Consider the following 21292-nt stretch of genomic DNA (forward strand, 5'->3'; position numbering starts at 1 on the left):
CATGTGGGCACAGCTGGCTTTATGGAACATAATCTAACCTGAATACAGATAAGGAAACACTGAAATGAAATGAAACACCCGCGTTTCTTCAGGTTTGTCTCCTTCTGTCTGACTCCTCTCTGCCTCTTTTCTCCTCTTCTCTTCTCCCCCCCCCCCCCCCCCCACACACCCTGAGACTTATTACTGAGCACATGGATCGATTCTGTCTGTGATCCGAGGCTTTTATGTGCTGGCTTGGTCTTAAAAATGGGTGTTTATTGCACTATGATAGATGGGGGAGGGATATCTCTTGCATATTTTATCATTGGACGGTATGTATCGTGGATTATAAAGTATCACATCTTTTTCTAAGCATTTTTATTAACTTTTTTCATCTCCTTGGACTCTAAAATTATATTTCTGTTATTGACATTTAACTCAAACTAATTTTTATCCTGTGGTTAGAACCAAATTGATAGTTTAAAGATTTGAAGTAATCAAACTACTGGGACTTAACAAGTCCTCTTTTGATTTGTACAAAGAAGCAGCTTTCTGATAAATGTCAATGATAAATATCATTGTTTTACTCAAATATGTCATATGACTTCATGTTGTGGTTTTCTCACATAAACGGAGAATAAGAGACAGACTTTCTCTGTCTTTATTATTATCATGAATACACTTCCTTGCTCCAGGCTGTTGCTGCCTTAATAAATCATTTTAATATTCTGTATTAATTGTGTCACTTGGCATGCACACTTGTGTGATAGAAGTCGGTAATCAATATTACAGACTTTTCTTCTTCTATCCTGAAGCCCTCCCCACAGATGTCTTTGGATGGTGGTTACATCTGAAGGTGATTCCAGGTAGGACATTTAAATCTCATTTAGAGGGTAATTTTTATGAATTGAATGTGGTGTACATCCTTAACGTTGTTCATCCAGTGCACATGACATCCATCCTCCTCTGTCTCTCACTAAGGTCCCTTCTTTTTCTTCAACCCATTGAAGGATTTTTAGGGAATTGTTCCTAAGCTGGTGTGATGGTTTGGGGACAGAGGATGTTGCATGTGTACAGACTGTAAAGCCCTCTAAGGCTAATTTGTAACTTGCAATTTAGGGCTCTACAAAAATAAAATTAGTTGAATTGAAATAATATTACTGATATCAAAATAATTCTCTCTTTCTCTTTCTTGTGTGTGTGTTATTGTGGCTCTGTTCCATTTATTATTCTCAAATCATTACTGCTTCCTTCACGCCCACAAATCACAAATACAATCAAGTTGTCCTCGTTGAGGACCCTCCAATCACTGCTGGGCCTAAAACAGCAGCGCAACGTATAACCTCTGCCCATCAGCAGCCTCTCAAAACACACACACACACACACACACACACACACACACACACACACACACACACACACACACACACACACACACACACACACACACACACACACACACACACACACTGCTGGGACACTATAATTCAGAAGTCTATTACTGGTGGCAGTTTTGAAGTAGCTGTGATAGTGTTTGTGTTAAATATGTGTCACAACCCAAAGTCTGATTGGCACTGATTTGTTTTCAGCCTCCCCAACGGGTCCACATACACACAGACACACAAACAAACACAGTCAGATCAAAAAAGCACAAAAAAGAGAATTGTCCAACTACAAATTGAGACGTTTATGAAGTTGTTTCTCTAAATCTGCCAAATGTAAAAAATAACACAGGCTGAGACACATTTAGGATGAAGACAACTCCTTATCTGATCATGTGTTTTATTGATCAGAATAGGATATCCTCTCTTCTGTATTGCATTCATGAAGCCGTCATTAAAGAGCTTTTTACCTCCGTCTGCTGCTTGAAGGCTCTGTTTTCCTGCCTTGTAATAAATATTTTCATATATATATTTCCTGTCAATGATCATTGATTAGATAATTAGATCTTGATCCTCTGATAAGATGTGCCGTCACTAATCTGACTTCCTGGATGCTCGACTCCTGTCTCTCTTCCCAGATGCTTGCCTTCTTGCCCTTTTTTCCGTACAATTCCGTACCTCTTTCTTTTTTGTGTAATTCAGTATAAACACAAACATGAACTTGAATCTGTGTCTCAGTGTGTGATCAATATTATGTAGCTGAAGCGAGAAAAAAGATTATATGCTAATAAGTCAATTAATAACGGAGGCAGAGAGACAGAAGATAATTCAATATTCATGCTGAACCAGAACTGGTGGATTAAAGAGCTTTGAAAATCTACACTTAAAGCTCAATTGGGTCTGGACCTTACAGAGATGAAAACTAAAACTGAAAGACATTCAAACTGGTCTTTAAAGAGATATTTACTCAGCGCTAAGGAGACTTAACGAGATGTAAACTGAGATTTAAACCGAGCCTTAGAGATACCTAAACTGATCCTTAAAGACATTTAAACGGAGCCTTATAGAGATGCAAGCCTTAGGGACACTTTAAGAGACTGAGACTAAAAGACATTTAAACTTAAAGAGTAATAAACTGAGCTTTATGACTATTTAAACTAAACCTTAAGATTAAACAGACCCTTAAAATGTATATAAACTGAGGCTAAGAGATATAAAGACTTACACAGAAGTAAAATTTGAATTTTGTAAAATTCTGATCCTTGAACCACTTTGCTGTGGATGACAGACTATGAAAAAAAGCTGCAGCTCTTTAATTTAACTCCAGTTAACATTGGTCTGATTCTATAGTCAGGTCCTGTATGAGTCAATCAGCAGACCATAGACAAGGGACAGACTACTGTCCTGTCTCATCAGATGCAGTCGATAGGTTGTCTATGCTGAGGAGGACGAGAGGAAGTGATGGCTATCTCCCCCGACAACCACCCAAAGATGAGATGGATGAGTGACATGAGACAGATATTGAGACAGACTGGCACAGAGACCAAGGACCATTGAGGCAGATCTTTAAAACCAGGGGAGGCTGAGGCTGACTGATCTATCAGGGGCGCTGATGATGATGGATGAGAGAAATCATTGACATGACTTAGAGATGGAGGGAGGGGTCTAGGATCACTGGATGGAAATGATATGATGATAATCCCAGAAAAAGCAGACATCAATCTGATAGTGATGACCTCAACTGATGATCCATAAAGACCTTTGGGGTCTGAGCTTCAAACCAGTGTGATGTCATCACGTGTCAGCATGAGACGCCCGGAACCTCATGTACTAACGCTCTTGCGCTCACTGAAAAGGGGAAATTGCGCTTTCCGTGTCATGCTTATGCATTTCCGTCATCAGAAGGAGGGACAGTCACATCTCAGGTCAACCTTTGGGTAGGATGGAGGTCCAACTATGATTATGATGTTGATATTATGAAAGATACTGACACGTGGGTGCTGTAAAATTGTGTAGTAATGATTGAGAAGAATGTGGTCCAGAAAAAATAACCTAATATGCTCAGGTTCCCTTCATGTGCATCACTCTCCACCTGCAAACTCTACTCTGAGTTTAGCATGACACGGGGAACCAACACAAACACACTGCTGCTCTCACGCTTTCTCCTTGGAATATTTACTAAAGGATGAAACCACAGTTGGCCCAGTGCATGGACAGTAAGAATGCTGATAGAATACTGAACTACTCTAGAGGAGGCTTTAGTCCTGTCCACGACAGGAGTCAGAATCTGGATTTGTTTTCAGGGGTTTGCTCCCCCCCCCCTCCCTCCCGCTTTTATTGCAAATCTATATGAATTACACAAATGACCTATTTTAGATAAAAAATGGCATATTTTGCCGTTTGCACCCGTGTTTTATCATAACACTTAAAGAGAGAGGCGTCCTACCGGTGGGCAGGGCGGGGTCCATGGTGGGCTTCTCCCAAGAGTTGAGCTGCTCCCAGCTGAAGCCGCTGGTCCCCAGGGACACGCTGTATCCACAGCTGCTGTACGACTCCTCAAAGGTGCAGCCGCCTGGGAGAGAAACCAGGACACAGACATGATTCACAGAGCCCAACGCTGGGACTGCTACATCCACTACAACCCGTGAACATTTCTTGGTTGAAAAGACGTTGAATAAACGTCTATGGCCGACGTTGAAAAGTGGTTTAAAAGTGAAAGTTGTTTCAACGCCTATTCGTAGACGTTGAAAAGACGTTTTTAGACCACATATCAACGTGATTTTTAATACGGTAAAATGTCGTCCTCTACTTTGTGCTATAGCATTATTTTATAGGCGTAAAAAGAAATGACATCCACATTTGTGCGTTTACCACCGATATTAAAAATCACGTTGAAAACTGGTCTAAACATAGACCTCATTTCTACGTCTACGAATAGACGTTGAAACAACTTTCACTTTAAACCATTTTACGTCTTTTCAACGGCGGGCCATAGACGGATTCAACGGATAAATTGCACACAGTCAGTTGTCATGTCAACAGCCCATAACAAGGACAACACAATTTGATTAATTTGTATTTATTCATATCAATATAACAACACTTTTCCTATACATAACAGAATACAAAAATACAATTTGTGAAAATAAACTATGAAATTATAAGTGCAGCAACAACACAAACCAGTCAGTTTAGAATTTTGTGTTTGTAAACCATTTTTCTGAATCATTGGCACTTCATCTGGCTCTGAGTCACTTGAATCCGGATCGTATACCTGAAATCAGCTGCGTCTCCCTCATCGTCACTTCAATGATTCAGAATGCGAAGGAACACCCCTCAGTTGCAGATGCCTCTAGTCAACAAGTTCGTTCAATTCAATTAATTTTAGTTTGTTCAACCCAAAATGAAAAATAAGCCTGAGGGAGCTTTACAGTCTGTAAACCTTCCAGCTTCCTGTCCCAAAACTGGACAAAACCTAAGGGAGAGCAGTGGAGGAGTAGCTGTGTACAGAGAGAACAACTTAAAGATGTACAGTACGTTCAATTCCTACCACAGAAATTATTCAAATATTCAGAGTAGTACACCAGGTGTAAGGCAGGACAACTGCAGGGCCAAACTCCATCAGATGTAACCTCCATCCACAGGAACCTGTGAGGAGGGAAGAACAAAGACTTTAGGGAAAAGTGTGTAATTTGGGTTTATAATGACAGTAATAAAAAGTTTAATAATGATAACAGCAGGAGGTGTTTGAGAACCCTTATTTAGAGATTGTTTACTTATGACATTATAAACAATTTATGGCATTTCTGGAGTAACATTTCCAGGTATATTACACAGTACCATACTTTACAATGTTGCTTTAAGCATGCAGTAACTTACAATGTGTTGGCTAGCTTGTTTACAGGCCACAACTTGTTGAATTCAGCTGCGAACTGTGTTTAGGCGCGTTGTTTTAAAAACGTGTATTTTCTACATGAAATGGGAACGGCAATAATATGAAATGGGTACAGCAACAACCTAACGCATAAGCAACACCAAACACACGGAAGATACTCTGTGAAGTTTACTTTTGGTCCAGTTCATGTTGAACGCTAGCATGCTCCGAGCTAACATGCTCCAAGCTAGCATGCTAACTAGCAAACTATCTGCGCTAACGCTAACTAGCTTACCAAAATAACAGTCTTTCCCGTATCGAGTGGGCAGCACAAGTAAATAACTGGTTATAGTTCCAGGTGTGCTTCATTCAAACACTCACGTACTTACAGAGTATTGGGGCCGGTAGCCGTGGTTGTATCAGCCCGTTCACGTCGCTCTGCTCCCGGACACACTTCCCCTCGCGCTGCACCCGGTGCAAGCGTCTAAGAACCTGCGCATGCGCGTTACAGATGTGATCAGAGTTACGTGTTTTCAACTAATGTTTGAAACGGCCCGCGTTATTTTGTCCTTAAAGCATATTGTTACGCCCCATCTCCTCTCCCGAGCCGGGTGGAGGCGTAACAGACACACACTCTGTATTTCCATATTCATGACGTTTTAAGAAAAATCTTAAATGAGTTGAAATCACGTCTTTGCATTGACCAAATTTCGCCGACCAGTTCATTCATCATTATGATAATGTTAATGATATTATCGTCTCTCTTTCAACCTTACGTTACAACATGACACATAATCAATACATTTACCCGTTTCTAGCATGTTGATGTTTCACGCACTTTTTTGCCGGTTGAAAAGACGTTGAAATGAGGTCTTAGACGTTCAGACCTCATTTCAACCCGATTTCAACCATATTTCAACGTTGAGATAACGTCTTGTGCTCACTGGGTTCTGTAAACTATGTTTTTTTAAGTAGACCAATACTTTCAAGTACATTCAGAACATTGGTTATTTTTTCAGACGTGGACTTAGTTACCCTGGTCCTTAAACCAGTCATCTGGTGCAGTGTGGGTTGGGTCTGGGTCCTTGTACGTCCACGCTAGCTGCTAATTGTGTTGCGTTGAGGTGATACTTGAGGCTCGATGTGAATTCCTTGTTGCACAGCTTGCACACAACCACGCTCTTATCGACGCTTCCATCCGTGTGTTTATTATAAGAAGATTTCCCATTCACGGGGCCACCCGACACGGTCTCGTCAGCTTCTTCGTTCATGTTCACTGTGGTTTGTTGTTGTCTGAAGTCATGGACGCTAGTTGGTGCTCCAGTATAATCGGTCCGCCCGAAACTCATCCAGTGAGAAACGTTCCGCGGTGCAAAAAATAAGTGTAAAAATGCGTAAAAAATGTTTAATGTTTTATTTTTTGTGTAATTTATTAATCTTAATTTACATTGTAATTAATTAATCGTAATTATATATATATATATATATATATTTACAATACTCCAATCTATACTATCTATACCCTCCACACCACGCTTTTCCGCCCTGCGTTGCTGCACCGGAATGAAAAATACAAGATATATGTGGAATAGTTCTGATTTCTCCTCTTCAAATGAGACTCAAATCAAGTGGGAAATAATGTTAAAATAAAAAAAGAAAGAATTCAGGGTAAAAAACAACCTCCGGCTGAAAAGAAGCACAAACAGAAAGAAAAGAATCAATAGTGAGATAATTATCTTCAGTCTTCTGTGATCTCATTAGAAAGCTGTGATAAACAGGCAACATCAATATTCAATATTCAAGACCTAAGAGGCAGAACTAGGGGATGCTGATCTAGTTCAGAACAACACCTCCCCTCACACACACAAACGCACAAGCACAAGCACACACACACACACACACACACACACACAGACGCACGCACACGCACACACACACTCCATGTGCACTGTGTCAGAATAAGTGTGTGATGGAAATATCAGACTGATATATAAATATTTAATAAACTGTGCCGCTCTGCTCCGTTTGGGTATGAGCTTGTGTGTGTGTGTGTGTGTACGTGCAGTATACTGTGAGTGTGTGTCCATACATTTTAATGTGTGTTTGTATATATAACACAAAAACAAGGCAATTACCTTCATCTCTGCTAATTAACATTCATTGAACTAATATAATAAAATATTGATACGATGACTCGAACACACACACACACACACACACACACACACATACACACACACACACACACATACACACACACTTTCCTGATGGGTGATACAATGCAGCAGATTTCTTCCTGTCAAAGTTTTATCATCCAACATGATTTTATGATCTAACATCTGGTGGGAGATGAGTGAGTAAAAATCATAAAGTCTGGCTATAGAGGCATCATTTGAAGAGAGCTTCACTTCCTGATTGTATCACACATTTATTACAATTATACGTTGATTTATTGTAAAAACTGTATTTATTATAATGTATTAACAGTCATTGCTTCATATGAGAAGCTCTTTAATAATAAGCTCTTTGTTAGTTTTAAATACATCATAATTATCAATAGTATGATTTGTATATAGTTCATACAACATGATGGATGACATAGATATACACTCACTACGTTCACTATCATCTTTGTGTGTGTGTGTGTGTGTGTTCATGCATGTGCAGCTGATTATTGTGCCTGAGCTCACATCGTTTGCACTCGTGGTTAAAGACGTATCCTACTTCCTCTTCATCACCATGATGCACACACACACACACACACACACACACACACACACAGTCCAATGATTAGACTCATTTAAAGTCCCCGTCTCTCTCATGTTAACACGTCTTTCCCTCGAGGCACCAACAGCATCCATTAGAGTCTTTCATGTCAGAGACACAGTCCCAGACCAGGACCCTCATCACACCCCCCCCCCCCCCCCCACGCCCTCCACCTCCCCCCATCGCCCCCCAAGGCCAGCCGCTATAAGTCTGTCTCCTGCTCACTTAGACAACATCTAATGATCCTCAGAGGGCTTCTTGTGGGCGCGTAAGTAAGATGGCCGCCTCGGTGTTTCGGTGCACTTTGTTTTTTGTTCTTTTTGTCGTTAATTCTTTTTTCTGTTGCGATTCCCGGAGCTCTTTCACCAGAGATGAGCTCTTGAACATCCGTGGAACAACTCCAGCTGAGTTATTTCCAACTTTTCTTCTTTCCTCTGTGGAATTACTGGACATTCTGTGGTGTGTTCACCTTTACTCACGCGGTGAGACGCTGGAGCAGAGGACGAGTCGCGTGGTCCTCGCACACCGCTGCCAGGCATCTTTCTCTCCAACGTGCGCTCACTGTGCAACGGCTAGTCCTGTCCCCCCTGAAGACCCTCACCGACCCCCTCCTTTCTCTTTATTTCTATTTCTATTTCTCAACTTAACTAACCCATAGCTTTAGCTTGCTAACCCATAGCATATATTTGACTATATTTTATTATGTTTGTATTTTTATCTTATTCCTGCAGTACGTTGTCTGCCGTCATGCATCAACCGCCGAGTTAAATTCCACGAATGTGTGATGTTTTATGGCAATAAACGTTTCCTGATTCCTGACACCCCCTGGGGCTCCGGGTGTAACGCCTCGTTAGCCTCATGTGTTTCTGTGTCTTTCCCCTGATTGCACTCTGCCGGCTCACCTGCCCCACTCAGCCGCCTCCAGTTGCATCATCACCCCACCCATATGTACCCCCCTGTGCTCCCCGCTCCAGTTGTCAGATTGTCATTGTGCGTCCCCTTGTGTGTCTCTGGTGACTATTTGCTCCATTATTGACTGCCGGCCCCTTTGGCGGATTTTTGCTCTCTTTTGAGTTTCGTCAGTAAAGAAGCACTTTTTGTTTAAGCTTAAATCTGGTCTCCAGTGTGTGCTCTCCAGCCGTGGACCGTGACAAGGATCGCCATGAGGTAGAGATCGTGCTCACGCTGTTGGAGAGTTCCTCGCTCTCACCAGCTGCTTCTCCTTTGGAGACGAACTCATTGCACAGCGTTATCTAACGAGATCCTCACCTGTCCCTGTTACGTTACTACCGGTGGTTCCGAGCCCCGCTCTCCTTTTACGTTTCCCAACTCTGGGAAACAGTGGCAGGAAGTGACTTCTCAGATGTTCTCCACACACTTTAAGTCTCCAATCTTAAAGACATTTGATCACAATTCAGAGGTTCTCTAAATGCGGTCAGAAAAGCATGAAATCATATTTTCATATTGAGTTCTTCAAAATAGACTGCAGAAGGTCTGGGGCAGCCTTCGTTAACTCACATTAAATCCACTGTCAGCTGACTGCAGAGACTCTTAAACATTCCCATTAAGTCATTTAAGAGCATATGTCAACACACACACACACACCCTGCAGCACACAAACTCACTGGCTGAACACTAAATGCTATTACTGCCACCCCAATAAGCCTGGATAATAAGAGAACAGAGACAGATGTTTGTTAGTGTGACCCACAGCTGTGTGTAGGTGTGTGCGTGTGTGTTAAAGGGGAGGAAAGGTTTAGCTGAAGGGTCCATTGTTACTTTATCTGCTGCACAAATTGATAGTAGGGTTGTCATGATACCAAAATTATGACTTTGATAGCGTTAACCCTAACCTGCCAAAATATTACGATACCAGATACTTTCGATACGATACCACAAATAAGATACTGGAATATTTATCTATGATAGTAATAAATAAAACATCTGTAAGGTTCCCTTTTTACCAGCTTGTTCCTGCCCAGCTTTTTGAACACTTAACAAATGGTATTTATATTCGTATTAGCTCGCAGCCCGATATGAATGAATGACATGGTAAAATCATAGCATTGATATACACAGCTGTGTAGACCTATTGTCTGTATCTATATGACTACATAGTTATTTCCACAAGTATGAATTACATCATTTTACAGATGTATGTTTGAGGTGAAAAAAAACTAAAGCTATGTGTGTTGGGTCCATTAAAGATGGACACATAATTAAAGGGCAATTTCTCCCCTTTATTCAAAAACGACAATGAAAATTGCATCTAGTGCGTATTATTTGGTACGATTTTGTGTGCATTCTGACCTCATGATCACATAGTGAAATTGTAGGTCATTTTGTATGTTTATATTTCTGCTGACAGTAACTTATTTGCTGTCTTGCTTTGTCTCGTGTTGGACTTGCTGATGTTTGACTCTCAGAAAGTTGTTGTCAGGCTGCCTCTCAGTTTCCCCGTATGACACACACGCTTTTGCAGGTTTTCACACACACTCAGGTCACACATCCAATGTCTCACGCTAAAAAAAAACAATCGGCGGGTTCATCTCCGACCTCGCCGACAGTAAATGGCGCATCTGTGACGCTATTCGCGTGGCGCTGACGTGCTAGTTTGTCATAAACAAAGTAAGCGAGGTTTCACTAAGTTTAGCCGCTAGCAAGACTTTCACTTTCTGTTTAGCTGGTGCACTTTTTATTTAGAATTGTATCTTTATTTCTCAACTTACTAACCCATAGCATATATTTCATTATACTTTTATTTTATTTTTATCTTATTACTGCACTATGTTGTCATTATTCTACTGTCTTGTATTATCTACCGCCAAGTCAAATTCCATGTATGTCTAACATATAATGGCAATAAACGTTTCCTGATTCCTGAAGTTAAAGCAGTTATAGACAATAACATAAAAGCAATAGAATATATGGGTGGATGTGTGTGTGTTTGCATGCATCTTGTTATGTGTGTGACTTTGTACGTCCTGAGGTGGTTTTGTTGAATCCAGGTCAGGCTTTGCACCGACCGGAGAGCAAGGACAGGCACACCCAAAGGCCACTAGTGTGTGAGTCTGTTGGTGTGTGTTTATAGCTTTGGACAGGTGTGCAACCCTCCAACAAACCCCCGCCCTTCAGCCCTTCATCCTGATTTAATGTGTGTGTGTGTGTGTGTGTGTGTGCGCCATTGGCCTCTTTCTGATGAGATGTTGAAATGTATGTATTTCTACTTCTATTTTCCTGATGAAAAGAGTTTTCATTATTGTGTAACCACCCAAAGGTTCAAGATGGCTTTCAAATCACTTTGTTCGGTGACCATCACTTAAGGCTGGTCACCTTTGTAGTCATGGTTACGAATACAAGCTGTTAGTTAGTGTGAAGAATACAGAATCGTAAAAGCATTCCGAAATAGCTTTATAGTTGTTTAAAGTTCTTTTCAATAGTGACTGGAAACAAAAGGTCCGAGGGTGTGGTTCGTGTGAGGGGGGGGGAGTTCAAGTACCACCAGAATGATGGTGCTGAAGTCCACAAACATGTTCAAATGTCCATGGGGAGTCGAGGTGAAGCAGCATGTGGTGCAGTCCCACGTTGACGTTGTTCTTCGAGTTGGTCTAAACCCGCTTCTGAAAGGATTTCATGACCACAGTCGTCGGGGTGATGAAGCTGAAGATATTTAATCCTGTGACGAAGTGTTTGTGGAGGACCGGGATGATGGCGGAGCATTTGTGTGTGTGTGTGTGGAGACGCTGAGGGACGAAACAATGATTGACAGCTGGTCCAGACCGGGCTTGTCGGGTAGAACAATGTCTCTACACAGCCCAGTACACACACACACACACACACACACACACACACACACACACACACACACACACACACACACACACACACACACACACACACACACACACACACACACACACACACACACACACACACACACACACACACACACACACACACACACACACACACACACACACACACACACACACACACACACACAGCTAAACGCTCAGTTTCTTCTCTCCCTTTTGTCTCTTCTGTGTCCCCTCGTCTTCTCTGCATTGTCCACTGTTAGTGCTTTACATGTGTGGTTCTGTCCTCAGGTGTGGACAGATGTGTGAGACACATATATGATAAGATTAAAAAATAAAGTGCTGATCCTGAGAGATTAAATCTGAAGGTATTAGGTTCAATATACTATTTGTCGTCCATAAGGAGGTCACTTTTCCATCTTCTATCCACACATGAGAAAGAAGTAAACAATAACATTAACAAACATGTCCATCAATCCCAACCTATATAATAATATCATAATAAAAAAAATGATAATACATGAAAAAGAGCCCTGTTCTTTATGATACTTCCTCAGAGATGAGAAACAAAGCTTCAGGTGGACAGGATGAGATCCCACCAACCATCTCTCCTCTGCATTGTGTGTGTGAGAGAGCCCCCCCCCCCCTCGTCAGTCTGCATCACACATCACACAGGTTAGTTTGAGCAGCTTCTGTGATATCAGACAGTGTTCATCTTCAGCCTGCCCTTTGATGTGAGTCCAGGGGCGATGTGTTGCCATGACAACAGACATTTGTGCTGCAAGTTAAAAGTTAAAACAGAACTATCCATTCAGTATATGAAATATATATTAATTTATCCAGGAATTCCTTCATTAAACATGGAAAGGTGAAGTTGGGGCTTGAAGCTCAGATGAAGGCAGGACCCTCGGCCACAGAGCTTTAGGGCTGGAACCCATTGCCTCTGGTGGCAATTTACTCCAGCACAAAGTGTGTAGGAATAAGAGTGGACGCGATTACGGACCCTCACTGCAGAGCGAGTGAATCAGTGAAGCCAAACGTCAGATATCGCTTCAAGAGGCTGCAAACACACATCAGAGCATCAGCTCTACGTGACGCAGAAAGAGGAGAAGCAGGAGGTTCCACCTGAATGGACTGTTGAGCAGTGACAGGTGTCACCAAATTACACCAGCTCCTAGTGTGCATGTGTGTGTGTGTGTGTGTGTGTGCATGCTTAATCTGTACATTCATCTGTTCCTTTATTATATCTCTAAATGAATAAGTTTCGTTATCTCTTTGGGCCTCTCTCTCTGTAGTGTGTACTTGTCTCCTATTATCTCATAATGAGAGAGGGGACTGATCCTGGGGGAGACAAAAGAGGACGAGTGGGAGGCAGAGAGGCAGCGATCAATAAGTCAGCTCTGGTTTATCAATTTGTATTAATGGGAATTAACCTTTGACCTTTACTCTCAATGGCACGCTGACAAACACAAAGCAGCTCGTAGTCTCATTACAGATGTCATGTATTTGCTTGATGCCATCGACACCGCTGATTACTGGCTGTGTGTGACTGTGTGTGCTTCTCACTCAGAAGGAGGTGCAGGTACTGATTCAGGCTCTTGTCATCTCCTGGACTATTGTAACTGTCTCCTGGCAGGTCTTCCTGCTCCATTCCACCTCTGCAGCTCATCCACAATGCAGCAGCTCCACTGGTCTTCAACCTTCTTAAGTTCTCCCACACTCCTCCTTTCTTCACTGGTTACCAGTGGCTGCCTCATCCAGTTCAAATCACTGGTGCTCACATGCTGTGAATGGATGGGGTCCAGTCTCCATCCAGGACCTGGTGAAACCCTCCATCCCAACATCAAGCTGCTTGTTCCTCACTGAGAGCAAAACACTGGACTAGATCTCCACTCTTTGCTGTCCTGCTGCTAGATGGTGGAAGGAGCTCTGTGATGACATCAGGACCACAGAGAGCCTTCACATCTTCACACTAAACACTAACACACTGTAGACCTTAAACTGGACTCATAATGGCTCTTATTTATAACAAGTTGTACATCAGCTTACTTGATGAAATTGCACTTTCTTGTTACTTGTTTTTCTGAATTTGTTTCCTTATGGTTGAAATGCTCTTATTGTAAGTCACTTTGGATAAAAGCATGAGATAAATTACATGTCATGTCATGGAATGGAATATAATATTTTATATATACACACACACACATACCGGGCAGTTTGTGACCTTGTATGCAGACACACTGACTGAGTTCATGGAAAACAAGGTGTCAGGTTGATTCCCCCCACACACCCACTAATGTGTATCACTTTACAGACACACACACAAACACATCTGGGTCCTTCTCCCATCATTGTTTAACCCTAACATTATAGTTGAAGTTAGTTTAACAAAGTTATTCATGTAAAGAGCAGAACTTGATTAGCAGGAAAACAAAGAAGTACCTTTGCATCATAGCAGTCAATCTTTCAATGTTGTGTTTTACATTTATAGAGCTCAGAGAAGCTGATCAAAATGTTCAGCACACTGAGCAGCTCCTGGAGCACACTATTATACAAACTGTGCCTTCATAACCCCCCGAAACACACACAGACACACACACAGCTTAACTCTGACCCTTCCCACGGGGAGCCATGCATGACGGTGGCATTAACTTTGAACAGAGAATTACCCTCAGCTAACCAATTAACCAACTCTTAAATCTCCTTAGTGACACATATGTGTGAGTGTATGTTAATGGGAATGTTGAGCAAAGGTTAATAGGACCTCAGAGGGTTAGGACGAGAGGCTTGTTACCTTCACAGAGCTGTCACACGCACACACTCACACGCACACCACGATTGGTGGTCTGAAGAAGAGGAGGGCTCATTACTGTCCATGGCTTACACGTGCACTAATACTTACAATACCCAACACTCCTATCTTACACACACACACCTCAGAGGACAGGGTAGCTCAGAGACGTCTTCAGGAGGAAGGAGATGATGATGATGATGGACTCAGCGACATAGAAAGCTTTTCTGTTGTGGACGTGAATGCTAGCTGGCTAATGCTAGCTGCTCAGTCACATTCTATTGAAATCACTTGTAGCATAAAGGCTGTATTCAAACAAATATGAAACCTCCTGTTTAGATCAGGGGTGTCAAACTCATTTCAGGTTCGGGCCAGATTCTGCCCACTTCGACCCGACCACTGAGGATCGGTACGGCTGACGGGGGGGGGGGTGGCGCTACCGATCCAACCGGCGAACGGCACGGCCGAGGGTTCGCTGACTGACGTGACGGCTGTCAGCGGCGTACGCCCTCCGGCAGCAGGCCGCACTGGACGCCCCGGCGGGCTGCATGTGGCCCGCGGGCCGCGAGTTTGGCTTCTGTGGTTTAGATCGTCGTCCTCTGTTACATCCTGGCTGTCACTCCCTCCTTCACTGTAAATCTCTGCAGTGAAACACAGCCTCACTTTGTGGGTTTATTTTGGGTCTCAGTCTGAGAGCCAGATGCTACTCCAGGCTCAGAGAGCTGAAGAGGTGAAAGTGGATCTTTGAGAACCTTTGTTTGTAGGGAACATTATTTAACTATGACATTAGACTGAATAATTCCTCTGATCAGGGTCAAGGGTCACAGCCAGATCCACCTCATCTAATCAGTTTGTATGAATAAGGCAAGGACTAGTACGTACAGGGAGAGGACCACGGCCTTCTTCTCCTTGTGATCTTTAAAAGGATGACATGATGTGGAAGTACACCATGCAGTGTTTCCCCCACCATTATAACAGGGGTGTGCCCCCATCATAAAAAACGCACTTTCACACTAACCTTAAAATGTGACGAATATGTCGCAGCAGCGGGCACTAGATTGACTCCCCTGTTAATGCCCGACTAATACATCATGCCCCTGAAGTTGTAAACCTAGGGGAAACCCTGCCATGCATGTGCGGCATGTGGGTCTGTGCACATTAAGAGTGTTTTAATGAACCATTTTCTCAGCGCACAGAACTGTGTAGGACGTCTAGTATCATAATTAGTCAGGAGTCATAATGCAGCTCATCCAGCATCTGCTCTGCTGGTTTCTCACTAATTGTTCTTTGTGATTATTAGAATTAAAAAAAATATTAAATCACAGCCCGATGATATTAAACGTTGTTACCCAGAAGCCTCTTCTCCTCTACGTGATCCAGGGAGACAAGAGGAGATATAAGGAGAGACAAGTAGACAGTAAGAAGACACAACAAGACAGTGAGGAGGTCCAAGGATGGCGCCCCCCTAAAAGAATGGTAGGGGAGACCCTGTGACAGTGAGGAGCCCCGAGGAGATATATGGACACATAAGGAGATATGAGGAGCCTAGAGGAAACAGTGAGGAGCCACAAGGAAATTTAGGGAGATGAGAAGACACAGGGAGAAGATACAGGAGAGACAAGGAAACAGTGACAGAAACAAGAGGAGACAGTGAGGAGATACAAGGAAATATAAGGAGACACAAGGATGCAGTGGGAAAACACACTAATGTACATACACATGTACTACGTGTACTGTACATATTAAACTGCCCTTAATGGGTTTTGCAAGAACAAGACAACAGGAAGGAATCCACTGTGAGAAACATCACAAGGTGAAGAAGTACGTAGAGTACTTGAAGCAGTACTGTGTTAAAGTTGAATCCCTCAGTCTTCTTTCATCTGTAAATATTGTTGTTCTTACATGAGGCAAAGTTGCAGTGAACCTATTTGTAACATGAAGATTCACACAGACACACATGACCAAATATGTATACAATTACAGAGAGAGATCAAACAAAGATAGAGCTTGGTTATTTGTCTCTGTATCCTCAGACACCCAAAAAAAATCAATGAAAACATTTAAAATCATTATTGATTCATTCATTCATGAATGCCCAAAAATATGTTAAATGGAGCGTGGTTTCTTTTCCACTCAAAGCACTTTAACAATATGTGTCCTCATCATCCATCAATTGATCAATCCAGCTATTTATCAACTCTTCCATAAATACATTTATCCATGGATCCATCCATTCACCCATCCGTACATTATCCACCCATCCATTCATCCATCCATCCATTTGCTGATGACAGCTTTCGGGGACATGGTGGGTTAAGTGGACACATTGACATTGACTAGTGGAACCGGGTATCGAACCGCGGATCCTGCAGTTAAAGGTCGACCCTCGTTGCGCTGACCCACATTCTCTCCAGCAGAGTTGTGTACTATACAATAGTATACTATGGTACTAGTATATACAATAGCACTTGTATACTATACTCTTCTTATGTTAAGGGGTTTCACACAGATGTTTCTGTGGTTCTTCTACTCCTCCAACAGGAGGATAAAGGTTCAGACCTTCAGACCTTTCTCCTCCTCACATCCTTTGTCCTCCATCTGTCCTCTGTCGGCTCTGGCATTCTTGTCTGGACTTGGGTCCTTGTGAACTTGTGCGACGTTAATAGTTGCAGCCCAACTACTGTTCCTTTCAAATGACTCACTGAGAACTTAAAATTAAAATGCCCGAATGCGCCCCGCCAATTTTACCCAGAATGCATCGGAGCAAACTTGGCGTTCTTGTGAGAACCAAATTGCCCCGAATGCATTTCACCTGGTAAACAGGCAAAAATATTAAATAATATTAATCACTAATGATGTCAACTATCTAACTTTAGTCTGTCCCAGATGAATCCTCTTGTCGATACTGATTCAATATCTTTGAGAGAGGAAAGTAGAATTTGAACTATAAGGAAGTTTGCTCCTTGTTAATAACCCTCAAACCCAAAACCTTAAGTAAACTGCAGAGGCTTGAACAGTTATAAAGAATCTCGGCAAGACACCCTTAAAGCATATAAGAAAGCTGTTTCTGTGCTATGATGCACACAAAATACTGTGCATCATAGCACAGAAATTACAAACGATCTTCTGCTTTGTCTCTGTTCGGTCTTGCTGGACCTCATTGCCGCGTTTGACACCATCGGTCATTATATCCTGTTGCAGAGACTTTACAGTCTGTACACATGCAACATCCTTTCAGATAAAGCAGACTTCAAACCTTTTTCCATCTATGTAATACATTGAAAATAAGGAAGTTCCTGTCTCAAAATGATGCAGAAAAATGCATTTGTTACTTCTAGACTGGATTAATGCAACTCTTTATTATCAGGCTCCTCTTATACGCCTCTCCAGTCGATTCAGAATGCTGTAGCACGAGTATTAACAAGAACTAAGAGAGGGGATCATATTACCCCTGTATTAACTTATTTGCACTGGTGCCCTGTTGAGTCAAGAATAGAGTATGTACTTCTCCTCACCTACAAGGCACTTGCTGGTGAGGCACCTTGAGGAGCTTCTAACACCGTGTTGCCCTACTAGAGAGCTGCACTCCATAGATGCTGCTATCAAGCTCCTCTTTTGTGGAACCAGCTTCCACTTTCAGTCCGGGGGGCAGACTCGGTCAGTTCATTTAAGATAAAGCGTAAAACGTTCCTCTTTGATATTGCTTATAGTAAGGGCTGGCTCAGGTTGGCCTGGACCAGCCCTTAGTTAAGCTGCTCTAGGCTTAGACTGACGGGGGACTTCTTAGGACACACCAAGCCCCTTTCTTTCTCTCCCTCGCTATCTCTCTCCTTCTATAATAATTCACATTTCATTATTCAGCTTCTTCCCAGAGTTTTTGTGGTTTCTCGCCTCGCAGATTTCTGTAGTGGTTTAATAAACAATAGTATTACGGTCATTATTAACGAACATTACCGACTTTGCTTCTTCCCTGATGTCTTTGTGCTTTCCCTCGTCACACGTTTCTGTGGATGGTGGTTACATCTGATGCTGGTTGTCCCTCCAGTGGTTATGTCGTACACCTGGATTACTATTCTCAATATATGCATCATTTCTTTGAAATGAAGTGAATGTAATTGACGTTGTTCATTTTGTACACAAGACGTCCATTGCAGTCTATCAATCCCGACAGAGGCATACCCCTCTGTCTCTCACTATGGTTTCTTCCCTTTTTCCACATCGTAGGGTTTTTTCCTGTGTTGATGTGAGGGTTTCGACTTTAAAGCCCTCTGAGGCAAATTTTTAATTTGCAATTTTGGGCCATACAAAATAAAAATGAATTGAATTCACCGGGGACCTTCTGGATGAGCTGTGAGCTCTGTTGGCCCCTAATTCACCCTCAGGGAGACTGAATATTAATTTTCCCTGTTTCCATGGGATGTGTTCCATTCTCTACTTATCCTATCAGATATCCTCATGGCAGAAACAGTCATCACTCTGACACCAGCTTCCTCCTGCAGGAGAGGAAAAGCAGCCACCCGCTTCTAGACAACAACCAAAAGACCAAACATCCAGAGGGACAAGAGGACCAAACGTTCAGAGGGACAAGAGGACCAAACATCCAGAGGGACAGGAAGACCAAACGTTCAGAGGGACAAGAGGACCAAACATCCAGAGGGACAGGAAGACCAAACGTTCAGAGGGACGAGGGTCAACCGTCTTGAGGGACAAGAAGACCAAACATCCAGAGGGACAAGAGGACCAAACGTTCAGAGGGACAAGAAGACCAAACATCCAGAGGGACAAGAGGACCAAACGTTCAGAGGGACAAGAGGACCAAACATCCAGTGGAACAGGAAGACCAAACGTTCAGAGGGACAAGCGTCAATAGTCCATAGGGACGAGGGTCAACTGTCAAGAGGGAAAAAAGAACCAAACGTCTCAAGGACCAAGAACACTAAATGTCCATACACTAAATGTCCATATCAATTATAGTTAATTTGCTAGCTTAAAAGGGTTAACCCTAAATGATGTCTTAAACACAATCTCTCAAACACACAGACGCACACACGACACATGCACAAATATACGGACATATTCGCACACGTGTCATGGCCGAACTGCCGTGTGAAGGTTGAAGAAAAGAACTTTCAGGGGGTAGGGCGCCCCTCTGATATAATGGTAGAGGAAACACTGCACTCACACACACATATAAACACACAAACGCATTCCACATGCCCTTATGCTATTAGGCTGTCAGTTAGTCAGGCCAATAGAATAAGTGCTGTGGATTACACGGACAAACACACGGGGAGGAGGACACACAGCATACTAAACAGAGCGCTCAGGAGGTGACTGACATTCTGTCATGAAGCTTTCCGACGGTTGAATAAACTGTTTTATTCTTTTCTTCTCCTGTCTTCTTTTGTCTGTCCGTCTCCTCCTTTTCCTTCTCCTCCTTCTCCTCCTCCTTGTCATCCAGACATTAGCAATGTTTTACGCTGATTCTCCCCTCCCCTCCTTTTGATATATATTCTCGTCTCCATCTTCTCATTCTCCTCCTTCACCCTAACCCTCTCTTTATTACATCCTTCTCATCTCTCCTTGTTGATCAGATTGTGTCTCTCCACTCCTCTTCTACATTACCTCCTTTTCTTTCCTTCTTTCCTTTCCTTTCCTTTGCATGGTGACCTCATCTCCTTTTCGGCTCTCCCCACTCATTCTCCATTCCCCTCCTTCTTTTACCTTTCTGTCTTTGGCTTTTCCTCCTCACATATCCTTCACTTGTTACTCTCCTCTTCTTCCGTTATGTTCTCTCCCTTCACCTTTACTTTGCACCAGCAGCTGTTCTATGTCACTTTAAGTGTCACATAGTCGTATACTCAAACATACACACGCGTGCAAGAAGACACACACACATCAAACACAATATTTGGCGAATCGAAGGCTGTTAATTTGATAAAGTTTCTCCAAGACGGCTAGACGCAGGGTTAGAGTCAAGGAGAGACAGGAAGTGTCACATGGTCTCTCTCTGTGAAAGGAGTCACTGAGTGGAATGTAAATGGGTACACACACACAAATACACACACACAAGCGTGCACACATGCACGCACAGAAACCCATACATGCACATGCAGACAGAGAGAGACACAGGGACAGACAGAAAGGAGGATTTTCCTCCAAGTAAAACCAAGCAGCTGGTATGTATGTCTGTGGACTTGTGTCTATGGTTGTATATGTGTGTGTGTGTGTGTGTGTGTGTGTGTGTGGGGGGGGGGGGGGGGTTCTGATGCACCACTATTTTCCAATGGCAGAATAGAAAGACAAACTTGACTCCGCTCCCAGCTCCTCTCAACCACACACACACACACACACACACACACACACACACACACACACACACACGCACGCACACACACACACACACACACACACACACACGCACGCACGCACGCACGTTGGGCCTCTGTTCACTTAAAGACTTACACAAAGTGTGAACAGAAACAATAAACAGAAACAATAAAAAGTCTGAGCGGTGGACGCGCGAACTCTCTCCCTCCTCAACATCTTATATCAGGACCACCTGAGCCACACGGTCACGCGCATCTCCGGAAAAACAACACCTGAGTCACACGGTCACGCGCATCTCCGGCCAAATACCTTCTATTCTACAGAATAAAGTAGGTTTTCCACTGCGCCATTACGC

The 21292-nt window shown here is 42.8% G+C and overlaps 1 protein-coding gene across 3 annotated transcripts in view; it reads right to left on the reverse strand.

Moving 5' to 3' along the window:
- ptprt (protein tyrosine phosphatase receptor type T) overlaps window positions 1-21292 on the reverse strand; it is a 113678-nt gene that overhangs the window by 90755 nt on the left and 1631 nt on the right. For all 3 annotated transcript variants that reach the window (XM_037490877.2, XM_037490876.2, XM_037490866.2), the window contains exon 2: window positions 3808-3933. In XM_037490877.2, coding sequence (XP_037346774.2) covers window positions 3808-3933 — 126 coding nt within the window. The remainder of the gene's footprint in view (window positions 1-3807; window positions 3934-21292) is intronic.

Source organism: Pungitius pungitius, chromosome 8, assembly GCF_949316345.1.
Source record: "Pungitius pungitius chromosome 8, fPunPun2.1, whole genome shotgun sequence".
Classification (NCBI taxonomy): domain Eukaryota; kingdom Metazoa; phylum Chordata; class Actinopteri; order Perciformes; family Gasterosteidae; genus Pungitius; species Pungitius pungitius.